The following is a 22,477-nucleotide window of genomic DNA, read 5'->3' as shown; positions in this document are numbered from 1 at the left end:
TCCATCTATCTAAAACATCCAGAATGGACATACCCATAGGTGTATTATTCATAACAGAAAGTAGATTAGTGGTTGCCTAGGGCTGAGAAGGGGCAGGGTCTGGAAAACGAAGTGTAGAATGGAGACTAGAAAAGGGAAGGGACTACTAATGGGTATGAGTTTCTTTTGTAAGGGAGTGGAGTGTTGGAAAAGTCCTAAAGTTAGATAGTGGTGATGGTTGTACAACTCTAAGAAATATAATACAAAAAAGCCAATGAATTATTGTTTAAAAGGAAGTGCTATCTGGCTTATTAGAAATAGACAAGCTGACTATAAAAGTCATATTATACAAAATCAGAATGGCCAAAACAATCTTGAAAAAGAGAAACAAAGTTAGAGGAGCCACAATCTCCAATTTCAAAATGCCCTACAGAACAACAATAATCAAGATAGTATGGTACTGATATAATGAAACACTTGCCCTGGCCAGTGTGGCTCAGTTGGTTGGAGCGCCATTCCATAAACCATAAGGTCATGGGTTCAATTCCAGGTCAGGGCACATACCTAGGATGCAGATTCGGTCCCTGGTTGGGGCAAGTATGAGAGGCGACTGATAATGTTTCTCTCTCACAGCAGTTTCTCTCCCTTTCTCTCTCTTCCTTCCCCTCTCCCTAAAATCAATAAGCATGTCCTCAGGTGAGGGTAATTTTAAAAAAATACAAAACACTTACAGTTAATAGACAATTCATTTTTGACAAGGGTGCCAAGACAATTAAGTGGAGAAAGATTAGTCTTTTTAAGAAAAAGGTACTGGGACAACTGGCTATCTACATGCAAAACAATGAATTTAGAGCCCTAACATACACCAACAACAAAAATTACCTCAAAAACCTAAATTAAGAGCTAAAACTTTAAAACTCTGATGAGAAAACCTTAAAAGCAAGCAAAAAACATACCCACACACATAGACAGACAACAGTATGTAATTATCAGCAGAAAACGTGGATGGGAGGAAGTAGAAAGGGGTAAAAGGGAAATAAATGGTGACAGAAGTAGACTTAACTTCAGGTGGTGAACACACAATACAATATACAGATGATGTATTATAGAATTGTACACCTGAAACCTATAAAATTCTATTAACCAATCTAATCCCAATAAATTCAATAAATATTTTGAAATAAAATTTTTAAAAAGTAAATCTCTGTAACCTTAGATTTGGCAATGTTTACTTTGCCAAATCTAAGGCAATGGTTAACACTTTAGCAACCACAGCTGGGCCCACCTCAGCAATGACAGTTAATGTAGTAATCACCAACATGGCTCATTAAACATGTTCTCAGTGGGGACAAAAGGGGATCAAAAAGATGTCACACAATTTCCTTTACCATCTTAAACAATGCCATCTGTGTCCCTCCTTACTCACTGTTTTATATGCATCTCATTGTTTTTGGCCAACTCCAGAGTAGGTTTGGTCCTGTTTATTTTCTTGGAAACATCTTTAACAAATTCCTTACTGGCTTCCTTCTTGGGCTGTGCAGGTTGACTTTGAGAAGCCTACAAAAAATAGGGGAGGGGGAAGCAAAGGAATGGACAGCATCACAAATTACCCCATAGGTGGCTCTTATAGGAAAGTTCTGACCCACATCCTCACCCTAGACACCTTGTTTGAGTGTTCCCAGGAATAATCAAAACATCTCACAGTCAGTATAGCACTGGCGTGGACTAGTCACAGTGAAAGTTAGCAGTATAACATAATTTGTAATTATTAGCTAAATAGCAGCACTAAGCACTAAGTGATTCTAAGACACAAAGGAAGTGGTTCTGATCTCCATGTCATGCATACTGGCTGGCAAATTACCCAATAGATGTTTTGTTAATATCACATTCCACTTTGATCCCATAAGATGTTCAGAGGGGAAAAAAGGCAACATAGATGGCTTTTCTGCCTGGATATACCAAAATCAATTAAGTTTTAACTATAGACTTCTAACACAAAACTATCTGTGATTTCACTGAGGGGACATTTAACATGGAGCTCTGGGGAGCTCCACCGCAAACTCTAACCATGACTAACTCTATTAAACAGTAGGAGAGATCCTGGGTCTACAAATAATGTCAGTAAAATAAATTTAAATGTAATACCTTTAAAATGAAATAAATTGGTCCAGTCATGATGGAGGCATAGGTAGACACACCTCATCTCGTTGCACAACAATAAGAAGGAACACAACTACCTTAAAAATGAAAAATACCCAGAACTTCCAGAAAATCACCCAGAAAAATACCTAGAACTGTACAGAAGTCCAACAACCAAGGATTTAAAGAAGCTATATTCATCCAGACAGGTAGGAGGGGCTGAGATGGAGAGTCAGGGTGGAAAGGATTCGGTATAGCAGTGGTGAGCCAGGGTTGGAGAGGCAGAGAGGTAGTGGCAGCTGGCAGAATGGGCAGCCCCACATTCACATGTGGTAGATAAAAATCAGGGAGACACTTCATAAGTGAGCAAGCCCAGGCCCAGGCCAGATGGCGCAGCACAGCATAAAGAAAGCCTCATAACTTCTAGATATAAACCCAGTGGGGTTTGGGTGACGGAAAAAACTGCTGCTTTTTCAGGAGCGCCCAACACATGCAAACCCACCCACCCTGGGAATCACAACCAGGACAGCAGCTAGAGAGGCGCCAGTCACATACGGGAAGTGGGTGAAGTGACTAGAAATGGGGTGAGGGCCAGGCAATCTCCCAGAAGTCAGCCAGCAGTGACATTGTCCTCTCTTCCGCCGCTCCCCAACACAAGGACCCACAATTGCCTTGCCCTGGTGAATACCCAAGGCTCCACCGCACACAACTTAACAAGTGCGCTAAAATGGAATCGAAGTAGCTCTACCTAGTATACAGAGGGAGGCTGCCAAAATCAGGAGACAAAGAAATATGGCCCAAATGAAGGAATAGAATAGAACCCCAGAAAAAGAACTACATGATGTGGAAATAGCCAAAGTATCTGATGCAGAGTTCAAAACACTGGCTGTCAGAATGCTCAAAACACTCACTGAATATGGCAAAAGCATAAGGTAAGAAATGAAGGCCATACTAAGGAAAATAAAGAAAAATCCTCAGGAAACCAACAGTGAAGGGAAGGAAATTGAGATTCAAATCAACACTTTGGAACATAAGAAATAAATAAACATTCAACCAGAACAAAATGAAGAAATGAGATTTTTTTTTAAAAAAGGCAAGTTTAAGAAGACTCTGGGACATCTGCAAAAGGGCCAACATCTGAATCATAGGGATGACAGAAGAAGACAAAGCAAGAAATTGAAAACTTATTTGAAAAAATAATGAAAGAAAACTTCCCCAATTTGGCAAAGGAAATAGACATACAAATCTGGGAAGCACAGAGAATCCCAAACAAGTTGGACTGAAAGAGGTCCACACCAAGACACATCATAATTAAAATGCAAAAGATTAAAGATAAAGAGAGAATCTTAAAAGCAGCAAGAGAAAGGCAGAGTTACCTACAAAGGAGTTCCCATAAGACTATCAGCTGATTTCTCAAAAGAAACTTTGCAGACTTGAAGGGAATGTCAAGAAGTATTCAAAATTATGAAAAGTGAAGACCTACAACCTAGATGACTCTATACAGCAAAACCATCATATAGAATGGAAGGACAAATAAAGCACTTCCCAAACAAGGTAAAGCTAAAGGAGTTCATCATCACTACACCCTTATTATATGAAATGTTAAAGTGGACTTATTTAGGAAAAAGAAGATAAAAACTATGAACATTAAAATTACAACAAACTCACAAATATCAACAACTGAATCTAAAAAAAAAATAAAAACAAGCTAAGCAAACAACTAGAACAGGAAGAGAATCATAGGTATGGAGACCATTTGGAGGGTTATCAGCTAGGAGGGGGAAAGGGAAGAATGGGAGAAAAGGTACAGGGAATAAGAAGCATAATTGTGTAGGTACAGAATAGATGGGGGGAATTAAGAACAGTATAGGCAATGGAGAAGCCAAAGAACTTACATGTACAGCCCATGGACATGAACTAATGGGGGAGACTGCTGGAGGGAAGGGAGAACTGTACAGAGAGGGCAAAGAGGGGAGAATTGGGACAACTGTAATACCATAATAAATGAAATATACTAAAAATAAAATGAAATGAAATAAATCAAACCTAATTATATTCCACATAAATAGCTATAACCATGCTAAAGAAAAAAAAAGAAGAAAATACAAGACAAAAAACAACTAAGTCAAGTAAACACAGTATTAGACTATATACCCTCACCATATACACCCTCAATCAGGATGGGTTTGTGGGCTGTCATGGGATATTACAAATAAATCTGGAACTCTTTTTAGTAGGCTTGTTTATTATGATGGCATGGACAAAGTAATGTTGAAACTCTCATGTATTATAGTACTGAGAAAATACACTGATATCCTTGGAAACCAGGAATCTTACTGTAAAACAAGGGAAGTTACAAATATGGATTGGAGAATACAAGAATGAACCCTGTTTATTGGAATGAGGGCACTGTGAACTCATGATTTTTAAATATGTATATACACATCTGAGTATATAGGCATATGTGTATATCTGTGTGTATAGATATATGTATAAGTACACACGTGGGGATGTATGTATCCATGCAGATATTTCCTAGTTCTGTCCACTGAAAAGACAGAAAAATCAGACACCCCAGTAGCACACACCTAGCACTGAGATATTGGCCTCTGATACCACTCCAGAGCTGAGAAAAAATAGATACAAGATGAATCTGGAACATCTTGTTATGCTGGAAAGAAGCTGCTCAAAAAATTATGACAGTATGTCACAAAGAGAGTATGTCATGGTTATTAGAGTATGTCACAGCAGTCAGCTTGAAGGGGACCCTATTGGCCAAATCTACAACAGGTTCAGCAGCACAAAAATAATTAAGCACAATAATAAATAGTAAACCACAGAAAGAGTAGGAATTCATAAGCCCTTACCAATAATACATAAACAGGAAAGAAGAGAAGGCTCATGCTTGTAGTAGAATGTCAAGGTCAGACTGGTAAATGGGGATTGAGTGCTAGAGTTAGAAAACTCATCATAAAGATTGGTTTAGGCAAAAATCATCAATGGATGCTAACTCTAGGGGATAATTTGATGAAGAGCAGGTTATTTGTAGGCTTTTAAGAGTGTGTCCCACAGACTGCTTATTAGTTGCAAGAGGAAAAAAAATCAGTAATTATACAGTGGAGACACCAGACAACATCTTAACTTAGTGATCAAATTTAACATCACTAGTGAGGGACAGATGTACATTGTGTGTTTCCAGATGTGATACCCTAAAAAGGAGAGAACATCACCAACACAGTATTCCAGCCAAGAATGTATAACATCAATCTAATCATGTGGAAACATCAGACAAACACAAAATGATGAATGTTCTATTTTTAAAAGGGGAAGTTAGGTGGAACTGTATTCTTCAAAAAGGGTAATATCATTAAAAAACAACAACAACAAAAACAAAACAAAGAAAGGCTATGGAAATGTTCCAGATTTTAAAAAGCTAGGGATATGACAAGTAAGTGACCCTAGACTGAATCCTTTAGTGAAGGGGGGAAAATGATTATAATGTTGATCTTATAAGATCAACTAAAAACCTGAAATGTGGATGATAGATTATATAAAAATTCTCTATCAATGTAATTTTATAAAGCTGTCAATTGTTCTGAGGAAATATATACTAAAGTACTTAGGGGTAAAAGAGCCATGATGTATATAAGCAAATGAGATACAATGTTAACAACAGGTGACTCTGAGTAAAGGATATTTGTGTGATCTTTGCACTGATTTTGCAAGTTTTTTTATATCAGAAATGATCTGCAAATGAAATGTACAAATGTGATACCTTTGCATCATCATATCATAATAAACAACTGTAATCCAATAGGGAATTCTTTCCTAGGCCCTCAAGTCATCCCTCTCTGCTCTTCAAAGAGTGTGGCACAGTTTTCATTTTAACTTTACCTAAAGTTTTACAAACTCCCTATATATGAAATAGAGATTTAGAATGCAAAATGGAAATGGACATTTTGAGATTCTGGAAAGCTAGATAGAGGCAAAGATACTGCTCAGGGATGCCTTTCTAACCCCACCCCAAAACTGGATGAGGATGTGGCCTAGCAGAAGTTAAATACAGTTGAAGTATCAGGAGGGCCCTGGAGATTTGCATGTACTTCCTACTAGTTTATTTGTGTTGGTTCTTTATAAATGGCCATATAAACTTCATGAAAAAAAGGACTGAGACATAGCAAAGAAGTTTCTCACATGCCATGAGACCTTGCTTTGCACAGTGTCACCACATTCACATCATGAATTCTGTAGGCCAAGGGAAGTTACACCAAGATGGGCTTCACATGGTCCTGATTTGTATGGCTACCTTATTTCATCCAGGTTTCTAGATCCATGGTTAAGTAATTCAAGAAATGAACCTAACACCACAGGTATGTGTGGAAGGGGTCTCTTTCAACCAACCTATAGTAAATCTGAAATTATGCACAAAGCTGTAACCTAATCATCTATGTTGTAATCTCTACGCAGAAGAGACTGTATTAGCACAAAGGTGGTCACATAGCATCTAAAGAGCAGAGATCCAAAGGGGAGAACTTCGACAATGATTATCCAACCCTGGTCAAGGGGGTAAAATATCATCTAGTAGACACAAGTATTTTGTCAGTCACAGAAGGATGCCTTTCTAAGGAGGGCAGGAATAGTTCACCAGGGTTCTCTGTATCCTCAATTAAACAGACTTCAAAACGAACATTGGACAAGTTCTTATTTTTTTTCAAAGGCAACATGTAGTCTAATATTTTTTGATACTATATTTTATTTTTAATATAGTTTATTGATTATTCTATTATAGTTGTCCCATTTTCCCCCTTCACTCCCCTCCATACCCTCTCCCACCCACATTCCCCACTTTAGTTCATGTCCATGTGTCATACTTATAAGTTCTTTAGCTTCTACATCTCCCATACTATTCTTGCCCTCCCCCTGTCTATTTTCTACCTACCATCTATGCTACTTATTCCCTGTACCTTTTCCCCCTCTCTCCTCCTCCCACTCCCCTGTTGATAACCCCCCACGTGATCTCCATTTCTGTGGTTCTTTTCCTGTTCTAGATGTTGACTTAGTTTATTTTTGTTTTTGCTTTAGGTGTGGTTGTTAATAATTGTGAGTTTGCTGTCATTTTACTATACATGTTTTTTATCTTCTTTTTCTTAGATAAGTCTCTTTAACATTTCATATGATAAGGGCTTGGTGATGATGAACTCCTTTAACTTGACCTTATCTGGGAAGCACTTTATCTGCCCTTCTACTCTAAATGAAAGCTTTGCTGGATAGAGAAATCTTGGATGTAGGTCCTTGCCTTTCATGACTTGGAATACTTCTTTCCAACCCCTTCTTGCCTGCAAAGTCTCTTTTGAGAAATCAGTTGACAGTCTGATGGGAACTCCTTTGTAGGTTACTGTCTCCTATCTCTGGCTGCTTCTAGGATTCTCTCCTTCATTTTTACCTTGGCTAATGTAATTATGATGTGCCTTGGTGAGTTCCTCCTTGGGTCCAACTTCCTTGGGACTCTCTGAGCTTCCTGGACTTCCTGGAAGTCTATTTCCTTTGCCAGATTAGAGAAGTTCTCTTTTATTATTTGTTCAAATAAGTTTTCCACTTGTTGCTCTTCCTCTTCTCCTTCTGGTACCCCTATAATTGGGATGTTGGAACATTTAAAGGTGTCCCAGAGGTTCCTAAGCCACTCCTCATTTTTTTTGAATTCTTATTTCTTCATTCTTTTCTGTGTTATTGTTTCTTTCTTCCTTCTGGTCCACTCCATTGATTTGAGTCCCAGTTTCCTTCCCATCACTATTGGTTCCTGTACATTTTCCTTTATTTCACTTAGCATTGCCTTCATTTTTTCATCTAGTTTGTGACCAAATTCTCTGAGCATCTTGATCATTACTGTTTTGAAATGTGCATCTGATAGGTTAGCTATCTCTTTGTCACTTAGTATTATTTTTTTCTGGAGCTTTGATCTGTTATTTCATTTGGGCCTTTCTTTCTTTTTTTTTTTTTTTTTTTTTTGTCTTGACGTGCTTGTTATGTAGTGAGGGATGGAACCTTAGGTGTTCACCAGGGTGGTGCAACCAGTCGCTGGGTTGTGACCAGTATGTTTGGGAGAGGTCCAAGAGGGAACAATGTTGCTTGGTCCACTCTTACAGGACTTCAGTTACTTCCTCCACTTCCCCCAAGCAAACTGGGCCCTTCTGGTGCTGATTACCATGTGGCTAGCTTTGTGTACATTCTAGGACCCTGTGGGTCTCCAACGAACTCTCCTGTGTGGCTGGAAGTCTATCCTAGTATCTCAACACCCACAGGTGTTTTCAATCGGTGTTTTGAGGCTTTATTTCCCTGCACTGGAACCCTGGGTTGTGCAGTCTGTCTCACTCCCCAGTTTTGCCTGGTTTATCTGCATGCAAATGTGGGACCACCCAGTCGACCAGTCACCTTGTGCGCCATGCCCCTCCACAATTGCCGCCTCGCTGGGTCCACCCGCTGCTGCTTTGGGCACCTGGGGTCCTCTAGCTGCTGCTTTGCCGCAAGCACTCTCCACCCAGCCACCTGGCTCTGCCCCTCCTACCAGTCTAGATGAAAGTTTCTTCTTTAACTCCTTGGTTATCAGACTTCCATACAGTTCAATTTTCTGTCAATACTGGTTGTTTTTTTGTTTCTAAATTTTTGTTGTCCTTATTTTGGTTGTGCAAGGAGGCACAGTGTGTCTACTTATGTTTCCATCTTGGCTGGAAGTCCTGTACATATACTCTTTTATTTTTAAAGCAGAGGTAATTATAGCATGTATCTCAAAGGCTCACATGAGAATCCAGTTGATAGAGGAAAAAGTACTTAGAATAGTGCCTGGCAGATAGTAAGTACTCAGTAGGTATCAGTTACTATTATGTAAGATAAAAGATTTCCTTTGGCCCAATTCTTCATTCAATTAGTAACATTCTATTAGTTCTGGGTTTTGCCTTAATAATACCAGAAGGGAGGTAACTTGGAAGGAAACTCAAGAATTCTAGTCGGGGGGGACCTAGATGGCAGAAGAGTGAATGGGAGTTACACTAACCTCCTCCCAGGACCAATCTTGAATTACAACTAAATTGTGGAGAAATCATCCAGAATAAACAACTGAACAATTGCAAGAGAAAAGCCTTATAACCAGGGACAAACAGAAGGAACAGTTTCAACACCATGTGACTGGTAGGTAGTGCAGTGGAGACTCGAGAGGGCTGGTTGGGCACTCATGATGGGCAGCTGAAGGGCTGGAGGAATATTTAAGCAGCCAGGAAGATCCCCCCTGAGAAGTGTGGGGTCTAAATCCCAAGCTGGGATCCCCAGTCTAGATCACTAGAGCCTGAAAAGTACACAGATAACATCCAGCTGTGAAAAATGGCAGGGTTGCTCTCTGCCAGAGACAGATGGCTGGAGACACAAAGAGCCATTTAAAGGGCCAACACATAAAATTTCATTTATAGCCACTTATCCTGGACTCTGGCAAAGGCGTGGCAAAGTGGACTAGAGATGCTTGAGATTGGGGATGGTAGCTTTGGGGAGAGAACTGAGAGAGCAGCCACCAGGATCCCAGTGCTGAGTCATCCCCATACTGCAGGAGTCATCTTGCTCAGGCAGACCACCCTCCTCCAAGTGGCAGCAGCCTGAGGGGAAGTAATAGCCCTAACCCCAGAAAGGATTCTGCTCCACTCTGTGGTACTTAAGCCTGACTGCTGAGTGCAGAGTGACTAGATTAACAAATGAAGGAGTCAGCCACTGACAATAGATCCCTGGTAGTCTCCAACAGGCTGCCTAAGGCCAGATGGGGTCATCATCTGACATTACCAGAGGTGGAACTACATAGAAAAAACAGTGGTAAATACTAGATGTTTCCAAGATTAAACCAACCATGTTATTCTCCATGATTTGTGATATTTTCTTTCCTGCATCACTTTTTAACATTCATTTCTTGTCCTCCCAGTTTGTGAATATTAAGCCACTAGATTTTATATTATACTTTATTTCAATTTTCATAGTTTGCCCCTCCCTTCGTTTACCCCATTTTACCTTCTTCTTTCCTCTTATTATTTTCACTTCAAGTTTTGTTTTCTCTCTTGCTACTACTTGTTTCCATTCCACACTCTTACTATTTCTTTCCCATCCACCCTCTCAAACCAATTTTCTTATCAATGGTCACCTCATTCTTTCCCCATTCTTAAAATACCCTCATTCTCTCTCCACCATTAGCAATCTTGGCTCATTGGTTGTGGAAAGCATAGTTGTTGTTGCATTTTTTCAACTTTATCTCTAGATCATCATTACTTTTATATTTCAAATCTCAAATTTTACTGTTACCCTCTCCTACTCTTTTTTTCACCTAAAAGATTAAATTTTAATCTTTCCCTGTATTAGCCTGCTTTTTTCTTTTTTCCCCTTTTGTCCCAGCCTTTTTCTTTGTTTCTTTTTCTTCTCACCTCAAACTTTACTTTTTCCCTGTATTAACTTGGTTTTCATTCCTCACTCTTAGAATTCCCACTCCCTCTATCATCTCTAAATCACTTCCCTTTCCTCTAGACATCTTAAGCTCTTCTTTCTTCCTTTTTCCCTTTTATTCCCATCCCACCTATATTAATTTTAGCTCAATTGCTATTGATAATGCTGTGGTGGATCTTTTTCTCCAATTTGGTTCCTATTTTTTTATTATTTATTTACTTTTTTCCCTTTTTCTTTCTCTCTCTTTTATTTTTTTAAATTTATTTTTCAACCCAATACAATACACTTCTCTTTTCTCACTACATTCCACCTTCTCCATTCCCTTTATTTATGATGTAAACATTACTTTTTCTCTTCACATTGCACCAATTCCTACTCATATTAATACTCCTTCCTCTACCCTCCCAAAATCATCTTTCAGTAGGTCATCTCATATTTGTTCTCCTTTCTTAGAGTAGTCTTAATCTCTTTACACCCTCATTAATACTGGTTCATTTGCTGTTGACAGTCGGATAGCAAGTGGGAGTTATTTTTGTAGAGTTATGGATTTGGTTCCTGGGCTTTCTGGTTTTGTTCTGGTAGCACCTGCACAACAGCATATAAGACATGGCAAGTTAAGTAACCCTCAGTCAGCCAGCAGGAGGGAAGGACCCACCAGAGAATGACCCAACAACAACCAAAACCCAACAAATCCAAAGAGTCCCACTCCAAGACACATCATAATTAAAAGAGCAAAATGCAAAGACAAAAAGAGAAGCTTAAAGGCAGCAAAGGAGGAATAGGAAGCAACATACAAGGAAACTCCAATAAGGCTAGCAGCTGATTTCTCAACAGAAATACTACAAGCCAGAATGGAATGACAAGAAATATTCCAAGTAATGAAAAGCAAAGGCCCGCAACCAAGACTACCCAGCAAGACTCTCACTAAAATGGTAGGCAAAACAGGAGTTTCTCAGACAAAAGACGGTTGAAAGAATATACCTCCACCAAACCAGCACTGCAAAATATGCTAAAGGGACTGCTTTAAGAAAAGGAACAAAAGGAGAGGGGGAAACACAAAAACAAAGGGAAAAATGTCAATGACTAAGTACCTATCAATAATAACCCTAAATGTAAATGGATTAAATGCTCTAATCAAAAGACGTAGGGTAGCTGAATGGATAAGAAAACATGACCTGCATATATACTGTCTACAAGAAACCAACATCAGAACAAAAGACCTACAGAGACTGAAAGTGAAGGGTTCGATAAAAATATTCCAACCAAACCAACAGGGAAAAAAAGTCGGGTTAGCAATACTTCTACCACACAAAATAGACAACAAAACAAAGTGCCATAAAAAGAGACACTTCATAATACTAGAGGGAAGAATCCATAAAAAGATATAAATATTAGAAACATATATGCACCCAACGTACAAGCACCCAAATATATAAGGGAAATCTTGGAGGACTTCAAGAAAGATATAGAGAGCAACACATTTATAGCAGGGGATTTTAACACACCACTTTCAACGATGGATAGATCTTCCAAACAAGGAATCAATGAGGATATTGTGGCACTGAATGACACATTAGAGCTAATGGAATTAACTGATATATATAGAAACTTTCACCTCAAGGAGCAATACACATATTCTTTTCAAATGCACATGGGACATGTTCAAAGATAGACCACATGAGAGGATACTAAATAAGCCTCAAAAAATTCAAGAAAATTTAAATCATATCAAGCATTTCCTCAAACCACAAGGGCTTGAAACTAGAAACCAACCTCAAGGAAAAAACTGAAAAACAGTAAAATTCATGGAGAGTGAATAACATGTTATTAAACAATGAATGAGTTAACAATGAGATCAAGGAAGAAATCAAAAAGTTTCAGGAAACAAATGAAAATGAACACACACCATCCCCAAACCTATGGGACACAGCAAAGGCAGTCCTGAGAGGGAAGTTCAAGAGCAGTTCATACCAACAGAGGCCTACCTAAAAATGAGAAAATTTTCAAATAAACATCCTAACCCTACATTTCAAACAACTAGAGGAACAACCACAAACAAAGCCCAAAATGAACAGAAGGAAGGAAATAATCAAGATCAGAGCAGAATTAAATGACATAGATACTAAAAGGACAATCCAAAGGATCAATAAATCCAGGAGCTGATTCTTTGAAAAGATGAACAAAACTGACAAGTTTTTAACAAGACTCATCAATAAAAAAAAGATGACCCAAATAAATAAAATCAGATGTAAGAGAGGAAAAATTACAACTAATACCACAGAAATACGAAGGACTGTGAGAAATTGCTATGAACAAGTATATGGCAAGAAATTTGAAAACCTGGGTGAACTGGACAAATTTCTAGGAACATATAATCTTCCAAAACTGAATGAAAAAGCAGAAAGCCTGAACAGACCAATAACAACTACTGAAATTGAAGCAGGAATCAAAAAACCCAGCACACAAAAGCCCTGGACCAGAGAGTTTCACAGGAAAATCTGACAAAACATTTAAGGAACAGCAAACTGCTATCCTTGTCAAACTCTACCAAAAAATGCAAGAAGAGGAAAGGCTCCCGAACTCTTTTTATGAGGTCAGCATCATCCTAATCCCCAAAGCGGATAAAGACACAACAAAGAAAGAAAACTACAGGCCAATATCACTGATGTACACAGATGTGAAAATCCTCAAAAATGTATTGGCAATCCATATCTACCCATACATTAAAAAAGATCATACATTGTGATCAAGAGGGATTCATCCCATGAATGCAAAGGCTGTACAATATTCATAAAACAATAAATATAATATATCACATAAACAAAGGGACAAAAACCATGTAAACATAACAATAGATGCTATAAAATCATTTGATAAAGCACAGAACCCATTTAAGATAAAAAACACTCAGCAAAGTAGCAGTAGACAGAGCATACCTCAACAAAATAAAGGCCATATATGAGATACCTAGAGCCAACATCATACTCAACAGACAGAAAAATAAAAGCTTTCCCACTAAGATCAGGAACAAGATAAGGGTGTCCACTTTCACCACTTTTTTCTTAATTTTTATAAGGTTTTATTTATTTTTAGAGAGAAGAAGGGATGGAGAAAGAGAGGAAGAGAAACATCAATGTGTGTTTGCCTCTTGGACGCTCCCTACACCTGGCCTGCAACCCAAGCATGTGCCCCAGACTGGGACTTGAACCAGCGACCCTTTGATTTGCAGGCCAGCACTCAATCTACTGAGCCACACCAGCCAGAGCTACTTTTACCACTTCTATTCAAAATAATTTTGGGAGTTCTAGCCATAGGAATCAAATAAGAAAAAAAAATAAAAGACATCCAAATTGGAAAGGATGAAGTAAAACTGTCATTGTTTGCAGATGAAATGATAGTATACATAAAAAACATACAGACTCCACCAAAAAACTACTCGACCTACTATATGAATTTGGCAAAACAGTGAGATACAAGTCATAATTCAGAAATCGAAGGCATTTTTTGTATACCAACAATAAAATGTCAGAAACAGAAATTAGGGGAGGAATCCCATTTACTATAGCAAGAAGAAAAAAATATAAGTACCTAGGAATAAAGCTAGCCAAAGAGGTAAAAGACCTATTCTCAGAAAATTACACAACTCTGAAGAAAGAAATTAAGGAAGACATAAATAAAGGGAAGCATATACTGTATTGATGGATTGGAAAAATTAACATCATCACAATGTCCATACTACCTAAAGCAATTTATAGACTCAACACAATCACTATTAAAATACCAATGACATATTTCACAGATACAGAACAAATATTTCAAAAATTTATATGGGACCATAAACATCCCCAAATAGCCTCAGCAATTTTGAGATAGAAGAACAAAGTAGGGAGGATCTAAGATGGCGTCAGAGTAGGAAGGAGCAGATTCAGCTTCCTTCTGCTCAGGGGAGAAAATCCTGACAGATCTATGGAGTAGAGAAGCAAGCAACCACCATACTTCAGCATATGTGAAAATAGGGGACCAAGGATTGTGATGGAACCGAAAAACCAGACCCTAAGAAGAGTGCTGCAAAAAGGTAGGGTCCCAGGGACCAGCATGGGGACCAAAGGCTGCAGCCCCAGCCCCAGTGCCTGCTGCTGGGTTTGCCACAGAGTCCTTTGGAGAGAGCCGGGACAACTGTTCCCTCCCCAGGCAAAAGGGGTCTGAGCAGCACTGGGAGGAATCCAGGTGCTAGCAAACACACAAGGACTGTGAGCACCTTTGGAGGCTGTGGACATCGGAAAGGCTGGGTCGCGCAGCGGGCCCTGATCCCCACAGTCACTGGTCTGGCTGGAGAGTTTGGCGGCAGGAGAAGCTAGGCCACTGTGTGGAGCGGCAGGCTTGAACAGGAGGAATTTCTCAAGAGGAAGGAATGAATAGACAGACACTGTTTGGGGAATTCTCCTGAAGTGATCAATCGCTCCAGCCTCTCTGCCACCCAGCCAAGGGCACACAGGCACAGGCGCACGGGGAGAGCAGCCCCACACCCCAGTCCACAGCAGTAACCCTGGGGAAAGGCCTGATTCCCACACCCAGGGCGCAGGACTAAGGAGCCACATTAGCTTCCCAGACAGTGCATGCAGCAGACCAAGGAAGAAAGGCCATACCAATCACCCGTCAGTCTGCCTCAGCCAGCAAGAGCAGAAAAACCGGTTTGGCCACTTTGAAACCAAGAGACTTTTTAAATTGATTCTATTTTTTTTTAACAATTCTTAATTTTTAAATTTTTATTATTTTTATTCTCTCTTAATTTCTTTTTCCTCTTTCCTGCTTTCTTGTTTTATTCCTTCCTCCCTTCTTTCCTCCAATTGTATCTCTTCTTCCTTCCTTTGTCTGCCTTATTTATTTTTTTTAAATACCTACAAGTGAGACAAAACCCTGGATCTGTGAAAAGACCAAAGTTGAACCCAAAGATTGGGCATCACAACAGCTGGGACAGTGAGACAAATTTCACTCTGCTATTACAGAGAACCTGCAAGTTATTGCATATTTGTATTATTATTATTTTCCCAGTATTCTTACATCTTTTTTTAATAGTATTTTTGTGTCCCTCTTCTTTTTGTATAGTTTGCTTTGCTAGGCTGGTTATATTGTATGACCTGACAGCTTCCCCCTGATATCTCTTTCATAGTGTATTGCTAATCTACTGTCCTTTAACTCACCTGTGTCCCATTAGCACACTACTCGAGGTTCTGTACTCTCTATTCTTGTTACCTAGAACTCATAGATTCGGTCATATGATTGTTGACCTAATATTATTGTAAATAACTGCTATTCCATGCAATTGTAATTATTTCACAATACCCCTCCCAGAACTTAGCCCATTTCAAAGTTTCCTAAACTCTAATATTGTAGTGGTTAACTATATTATCTCACACACTACACCTATTTACCATCTTTTACTCTCACCTTACCTTAGAATCTGACCTCCCACAACCTCACTGCTTTCTAGATCCAACTCACAATCCTTCCTTCCCCAACAAGAGTCTTATATTCTTTCCATCCTTTCTAAAAATCAGCTAGCTGGGTGGAAGATCATGGTTAACACTATACATAGTCAAAGCATCTCTGATCTCTTCTCTACTGGCTGCTAGTGTAAATATCATAGAATACTATCTTGCTGTCTTAAACCATTTTGCCTCCCCCTCCAACTGATCACAAAAAAAGAGTAGCTGGAAGCGGTGAACACCAGGATACCCACTGGAAGAGGAAACCCAACAACAAAGGAACCATTAATAGATAACAACAGAAGACGGTGAAAGAGGGAGTGGTAACCACACAAACCTCAATCCAGGACCTATCTGGAAATACAACTAAACAGCAGAGACAGTATCCAATGCAAACAATTGAACAAGAGCAAGAGAGAATCCTTAAAACCTTTTACACACAAAAGAACGAGCTTCAACACAACCTGCCCTCACCAGCACAACAAAATACAAGAGATAGTGGACAGACTGACCCTCATTTAACCAGCTGGTGGGAAGGAACCACCAAAGAAAGAACCAACAACAATCAAAACCCAAAGGCAAACACAAAGCCAACTTAAATGACAGCCCAAAACCAGTGAGCTTGGGAGATCAAGGAAACTACACCACTGAAACTCACTGCTATTCTACTAAAGAAGTTCACACCACAAACCCAGGGAGCCAGAACAGATCAATTTAAGAAAAAGAGGCTAACAAGAAGAGTCTCACAAACAATGGGAAGACAAAGAAACAATCCCCAAATAAAAGAAAAGGAGGAAGCCTCAGAAAGAATGCTAAATGAAATATCAACTATCAGATATTGAATTCAAAGCAATGATCATCAGGAAGCTCAATGAGCTCACAATGAGCTACCAGAAACTACAGGGAAGCTACAATGAACTCACTGAAAATTACATCAACATGAAAAAGGAAATAGAAAGTCTCAACAAGGGCCAAGAGGAAATGAAGAATACAATTTCTGAACTGAAGAATACAGTAGAAGGAATGAAAAGCAGGATCGATGAAGCAGAAGATCGGATCAGCGAGCTAGAGGACAAAGTAGAAGAAAACACCTAGAAAGAGCAAGAAAAGGAAAAGAGGCTCAGAAAGAATGAAGAGGGATTAAGAGAAATGCCAGACAATATGAAATGTAATAATATCCGTATAATAGGAATACCAGAAGGAGAAGAAGAAGAGCAAGGGATCAAAAACCTAGTTGAAAAAGTAATGATGGAAAACTTCCCTAATTTGATGAGAGAAAAAGTCACACAAATCCAGGATACACAGAGAGTCCCAATCAAGAGGAACCCAAAGAGGCCCACCTCAAGACACATAATAATTAAAATGGCAAAATTTCAACACAAACAGAGAAAATTAAAGGCAGCAAGGGAAAAACAGGAAGTAACATACAAGGGAGCCCCAATAAGGCTAACAGCTGACTTCTTAATGGAAACACTCGAAGCCAGAAGAGAATGGCAAGAAATATTCCAAGTAATGACAACCAGAGGTCTGCAACCAAGGCTACTTTACCCAGAAAGGTTCTCAATCAAGATAGAAGGCCAAAGCCCTGGCTGCTGTAGCTCAGTGGATTGAGCGCGGGCTGGGAACCAAAGTATCCCAGGTTCGATTCCCAGCCAGGGTACATGCCTGGGTTGCAGGCCATAACCCCTAGCAACCACACATTGATGTTTCTCTCTCTCTCTCTCTCTCTCTCTCTCTCTCTCTCTCTCTCTCTCCCTCCCTCCCTTCCCTCTCTAAAAATAAATAAATAAAATCTTAAAAAAAAAAGATAGAAGGCCAAATAAGAAGCTTCCCAGACAAAAGAAGTCTAAAAGAATACACCTCCACCAAACCAGCTATGCAAGAGATGCTAAAGGGACTGCTTTAAGGAAAGAAAGGAAAAGAGAGAGGAACACACGTACATAAAGGAAATGAATAAGTACCTATCAATAATAACCTTGAACGTAAATGGATTAAATGCTCCAAGCAAAAGACATAGAATAACTGATTAGATAAGAAAACATGACCCACACATATGCTGCCTACAAGAGACCCACCTCAGGATAAAAGACCTGCACAGTCTGAAAGTGAAGGGCTGGAAACGAATTTTCCAAGCAAATGGACAGGGAAAAAAAGCCGGGGTAGCAATACTCATATCAGACAAAATAGACTTCCAAAAAAGGGCCATAAAGAGAGACCCAGAAGGTCATTTCATTATACTCAAGGAAAGAATCCACCAAGAAGACATTAATATTGTAAAAATATATGCACCCAACATAGGAGCACCCAAATACATAAAGAAAATCTTAGAGGACTTCAACAAAGATATTGACAGCAACACAATTATTGTGGGAGATTTTAATACCCCATTATCAAAAATGGACACATCTTCTAAACAAAATATCAACAAAGATATTATGGCATTGAACAATACCCTAGATGAAATGGGCTTTACTGAACATACGGCATCCTCCATCCAAAAGAAGCTAAATACACCTTCTTTTCAAATGTACACTGAACATTTTCATAGACAGACCACATGATAGGCCACAAGCCTCAATAATTTCAAAAAAATTGAAATCATACCAAGCATTTTCTCAGATCACAAGAAACTGAAGCTAGAAACCAATCCCAGGGACGGAAACCCAAAACACTCAAAATCATGGAGATTAAATACCATGCGTTTAAACAATGAATGGGTCAAGAATGATATTAGGGAAGAAATCAAAAGGTTTCAGGAAACAAATGAAAACGAACTCACAGCAACTCAAAACTTATGGGACACAGTGAAGGCAGTCCTGAGAGGGAAGTACCTAGTGATACAGGCCTACCTAAAAAAGTTAGAAACATTTCAAACAAACAACCTAACCCTACGTCTACAAGAATTCGAGGAACAACAACAAAGACAGCCCAGAGCAAGCAGAAGGAAGGAAATAACCAAGATCAGAGCAGAATTAAATGACATAGAGACTAAAAGCACAATTCTAAGGATCAATGAATCCAAGAGCTGGTTCTTTGAAAAGATAAACAAAATCAACAAGCCTTTAAGCAGACTCATCAAGAAAAAAAGAGAGAAAACCCAAATAAACACAATCAGAAATGAAAGATGAGAGATTACAACAGATACCACAGAAATAAAAAGCATTGTAAGAAATTACTATGAAGAACTGTATGCCAAGAAATTTGAAAACCTAGATGAAATGGACAAATTTCTAGAAAAATATAATCTTCCAAAACTCAATGAAAAAGAAGCAGAAAGCCTGAACTAACCAATAACAGCAAAAGAAATTGAAGCAGTAATCAAAAACCTCCTAATACACAAAAGCCCTGGACCAGATGGTTTCACAGGAGAATTCTACAAAGCATTTAAGGAATAACTAACCCCTATCCTTCACAGACTATTTCAAAACATTCAAAAAGATGGAAGAATCCCAAATTCTTGTTATGAGGCCAACATCATCCCAATTCCGAAACCAGATAAAGACACAACAAAGAAAGAAAACTTCAGGCCAATATCAATGATGAACATTGATGCTAAAATCCTCAACAAAATACTGGCAAACTGCATCCAACAGTACATTAAAAAGATCATACACCATGACCAAGTGGGATTCATCGCAGGGATGCAAGGATGGTACAATATTTGCAAATCAGTAAATGGAATACATCACATAAACAAAAGCAAAGACAAAAAACACATGATCATATCAATGGATGCAGAAAAAGCATTTGATAAGGTACAGCACCCATTTATGATAAAAACACTCGGCAAAGTGGGAATAGAGGGAGCATTCCTCAACATAATAAAGGCCATATATGAGAGACCTACAGCCAACATCGTACTCAATGGGCAAAAATTAAAATCTTTTCCACTAAGATCAGAACAAGACAAGGCTGTCCAATTTCACCACTTCTATTCAATATAGTACTGGAAGTTTTAGCCACAGTGATCAGACAAGAAAAAGAAATAAAAGACATCCGAACTGGAAAGGAGGAAACAAAACTGTCACTGTTTGCAGATGACATGATAGTGTACATAGAAAATCCTATAGACTCCACAAAAAAACTGCTTGACCTAATAAATGAATTTGGCAAAACAGTGGGATATAAAGTCAATATCCAGAAATCAAAGGCATTTCTGTACACCAACAATGAAACAGCAGAAGCAGAAATCAAGAAAAAAAATCCCATTTGAAATAGCAAAAAGGAAAATAAAATACCTAGAAATAAACCTAACCAAAGAGGTAAAAGACCTGTATTTAGAAAACTACATAACACTGAGGAAAGAATTCAAGGAAGACACAAACAAATGGAAACATGTACCATGTTCATGAATTGGAAGACTTAATATCATCAAAATGTCCATACTACCCAAAGCAATTTACACATTCAATGCAATTCCTATTAAAGTACCCATGGCTTATTTCACAGACATAGAACAAACACTTCAAAAATTATATGGAACCATAAACGACCCCGAATAGCTGCTGAAATTTTGAGAAAGAAGAGTAAAGCTGGAGGGATCACAATACCTGACACTAAACTATACTACAAGGCCACTGTAATCAAAACAGCCTGGTACTGGGTTAAAATCAGGCACATGGACCAATGGAACAGAATAGAGAGCCCAGAAATAAACCCAAGTCTATACAGTCAATTAATATTTGACAAAGGAAGCAGCAACATAAAATGGAATAAAAATAGCCTCTTCAAAAAATGGTTTTGGGAGAACTGGACAGCTATGTGCAAAAAAAATGAAACTCGAGCACGAATTTACACCTTATACAAAAATAAATTCAAGGTGGATAAAAGACTTAAATATAAACTGTGACACCATTGAAGTCCTAGAAGAGAATGTAGGTAGGAAAATCTCAGATATTTCATGCAGAAACTTTTTTGCTGACATGTCTCCTAGAGCAAGGGACATAAAGGAAAGAATAAACAAATGGGACCTCATCAAAATAAAAAGCTTTTGCACAGCTAAAGAAAACACAGTATCAAAATAAAAAGAGAACCAACTGTATGGGAAAACATATTTGCCAATGATACCTCAGACAAGGGTTTAATCTCCAAAATATATAAAGAACTTACACGACTCCACTCTAAGAAGACAAGCAACCCAATTAAAAAAATGGGCAAAGGACTTGAACAGACACTTCTCCAAGGAGGACATACAGAAGATCCAAAGACACATGAAATGATGTTCAATATCGCTAGCTATCAGAGAGATGCAAATTAAAACCACAATGAGATACCACTTCACACCAGTCAGAATGGCCATCATAAACAAAGCAACAAACAACAAGTGTTGGAGAGGGTGTGAAGAATAGGGGACCCTAATGCACTGTTGGTGGGACTGTAGACTGGTACAACCACTATGGAAAGCAGTATGGAACTTCCTCAGAAAACTAATAATGGGTCTGCCTTTTGACCCAGCAATTATATTTCTAGGACTATATCCTAAGAATACTAAAACACCAATACAAAAGAACTTTTACACCCTGATGTTCATAGCAGCACAATTTACAATACCTAGGTGCTGGAAGCAACCTAGATGCCCATCAGTAAATGAATGGATCAAAAAACTATGGTACATTTACACAGTGGAATTCTATGCAGCAGAAAGAAGGAGCTCCTGCCTTTTGCAACAGCTTGGATGGAGCTGGAAAGCATTATGCTAAGTGAAATAAGCCAGGCAGTGAAAGACAAATACCATATAATCTTACCTTTAACAGGAACCTAAACAACAAAACAAAGAAACAAGCAAAATATAATCAAAGTCACTGAAATAGAGGACAGGCTGATAGTGACCAGTTGGAAGACAAGAGGGAATTTCAGGGGAAAATGGGTAGGATTTACAGGAACAAATTTAAAGGACACATGGACAAAATCTAGGAGGAGGGTGTTAATGGGAGGGAAGTGGGGAGGGTTGGGTGGGTGGGCTGGAATGGGAGTAAAAGGGAGAAAATTGTACTTAAACAAAGATTAAAATTTAAAAAAAAAGAACAAAGTAGGAGGGATCACAATATCTGATATCAAACCATATTACAAGGCCACTGTAATCAAAATAGTTTGGTACTGGCATAAGAACAGACACATAGATCAATGGAATAAAATAGAGAGCCCAGAAATAAACCCACGTCTCTATGATCAATTAATATTTGACACAGGGGGCAGAAGCATAAAAAGGAACCAAAATAACCTCTTAACAAATTGTGTTGGAATATCTGGACAGGTGCATGCATAAAAATGAAAGTTGACCACCAAGTTACACATACACAAAAATAAAATCCAGATGGATAAAAGACTTAATATAAGTCTCAACACCATAAAAATCCTAGAGGAAAACTTAAGCAGGAAAATTTCAGATATTCCATACAGCAATATGT

The 22,477-nt window shown here is 38.6% G+C and overlaps 1 protein-coding gene across 1 annotated transcript in view; it reads right to left on the bottom strand.

Moving 5' to 3' along the window:
- Positions 1–22,477, bottom strand: part of CCNB3 (cyclin B3) — a 60,195-nt gene that overhangs the window by 29,541 nt on the left and 8,177 nt on the right. Inside the window, exon 4 of the mRNA XM_045860606.1 lies at positions 1,406–1,536. Coding sequence (XP_045716562.1) covers positions 1,406–1,536 — 131 coding nt within the window. The remainder of the gene's footprint in view (positions 1–1,405; positions 1,537–22,477) is intronic.

Source organism: Phyllostomus hastatus, unplaced genomic scaffold (assembly GCF_019186645.2).
Source record: "Phyllostomus hastatus isolate PE091 unplaced genomic scaffold, TTU_PhHast_1.1 phas_scaffold_200, whole genome shotgun sequence".
Lineage (NCBI taxonomy): Eukaryota > Metazoa > Chordata > Mammalia > Chiroptera > Phyllostomidae > Phyllostomus > Phyllostomus hastatus.
The sequence above is the reverse complement of the archived record's forward strand: the minus strand, read 5'-3'. Positions and strand labels throughout refer to the sequence as shown.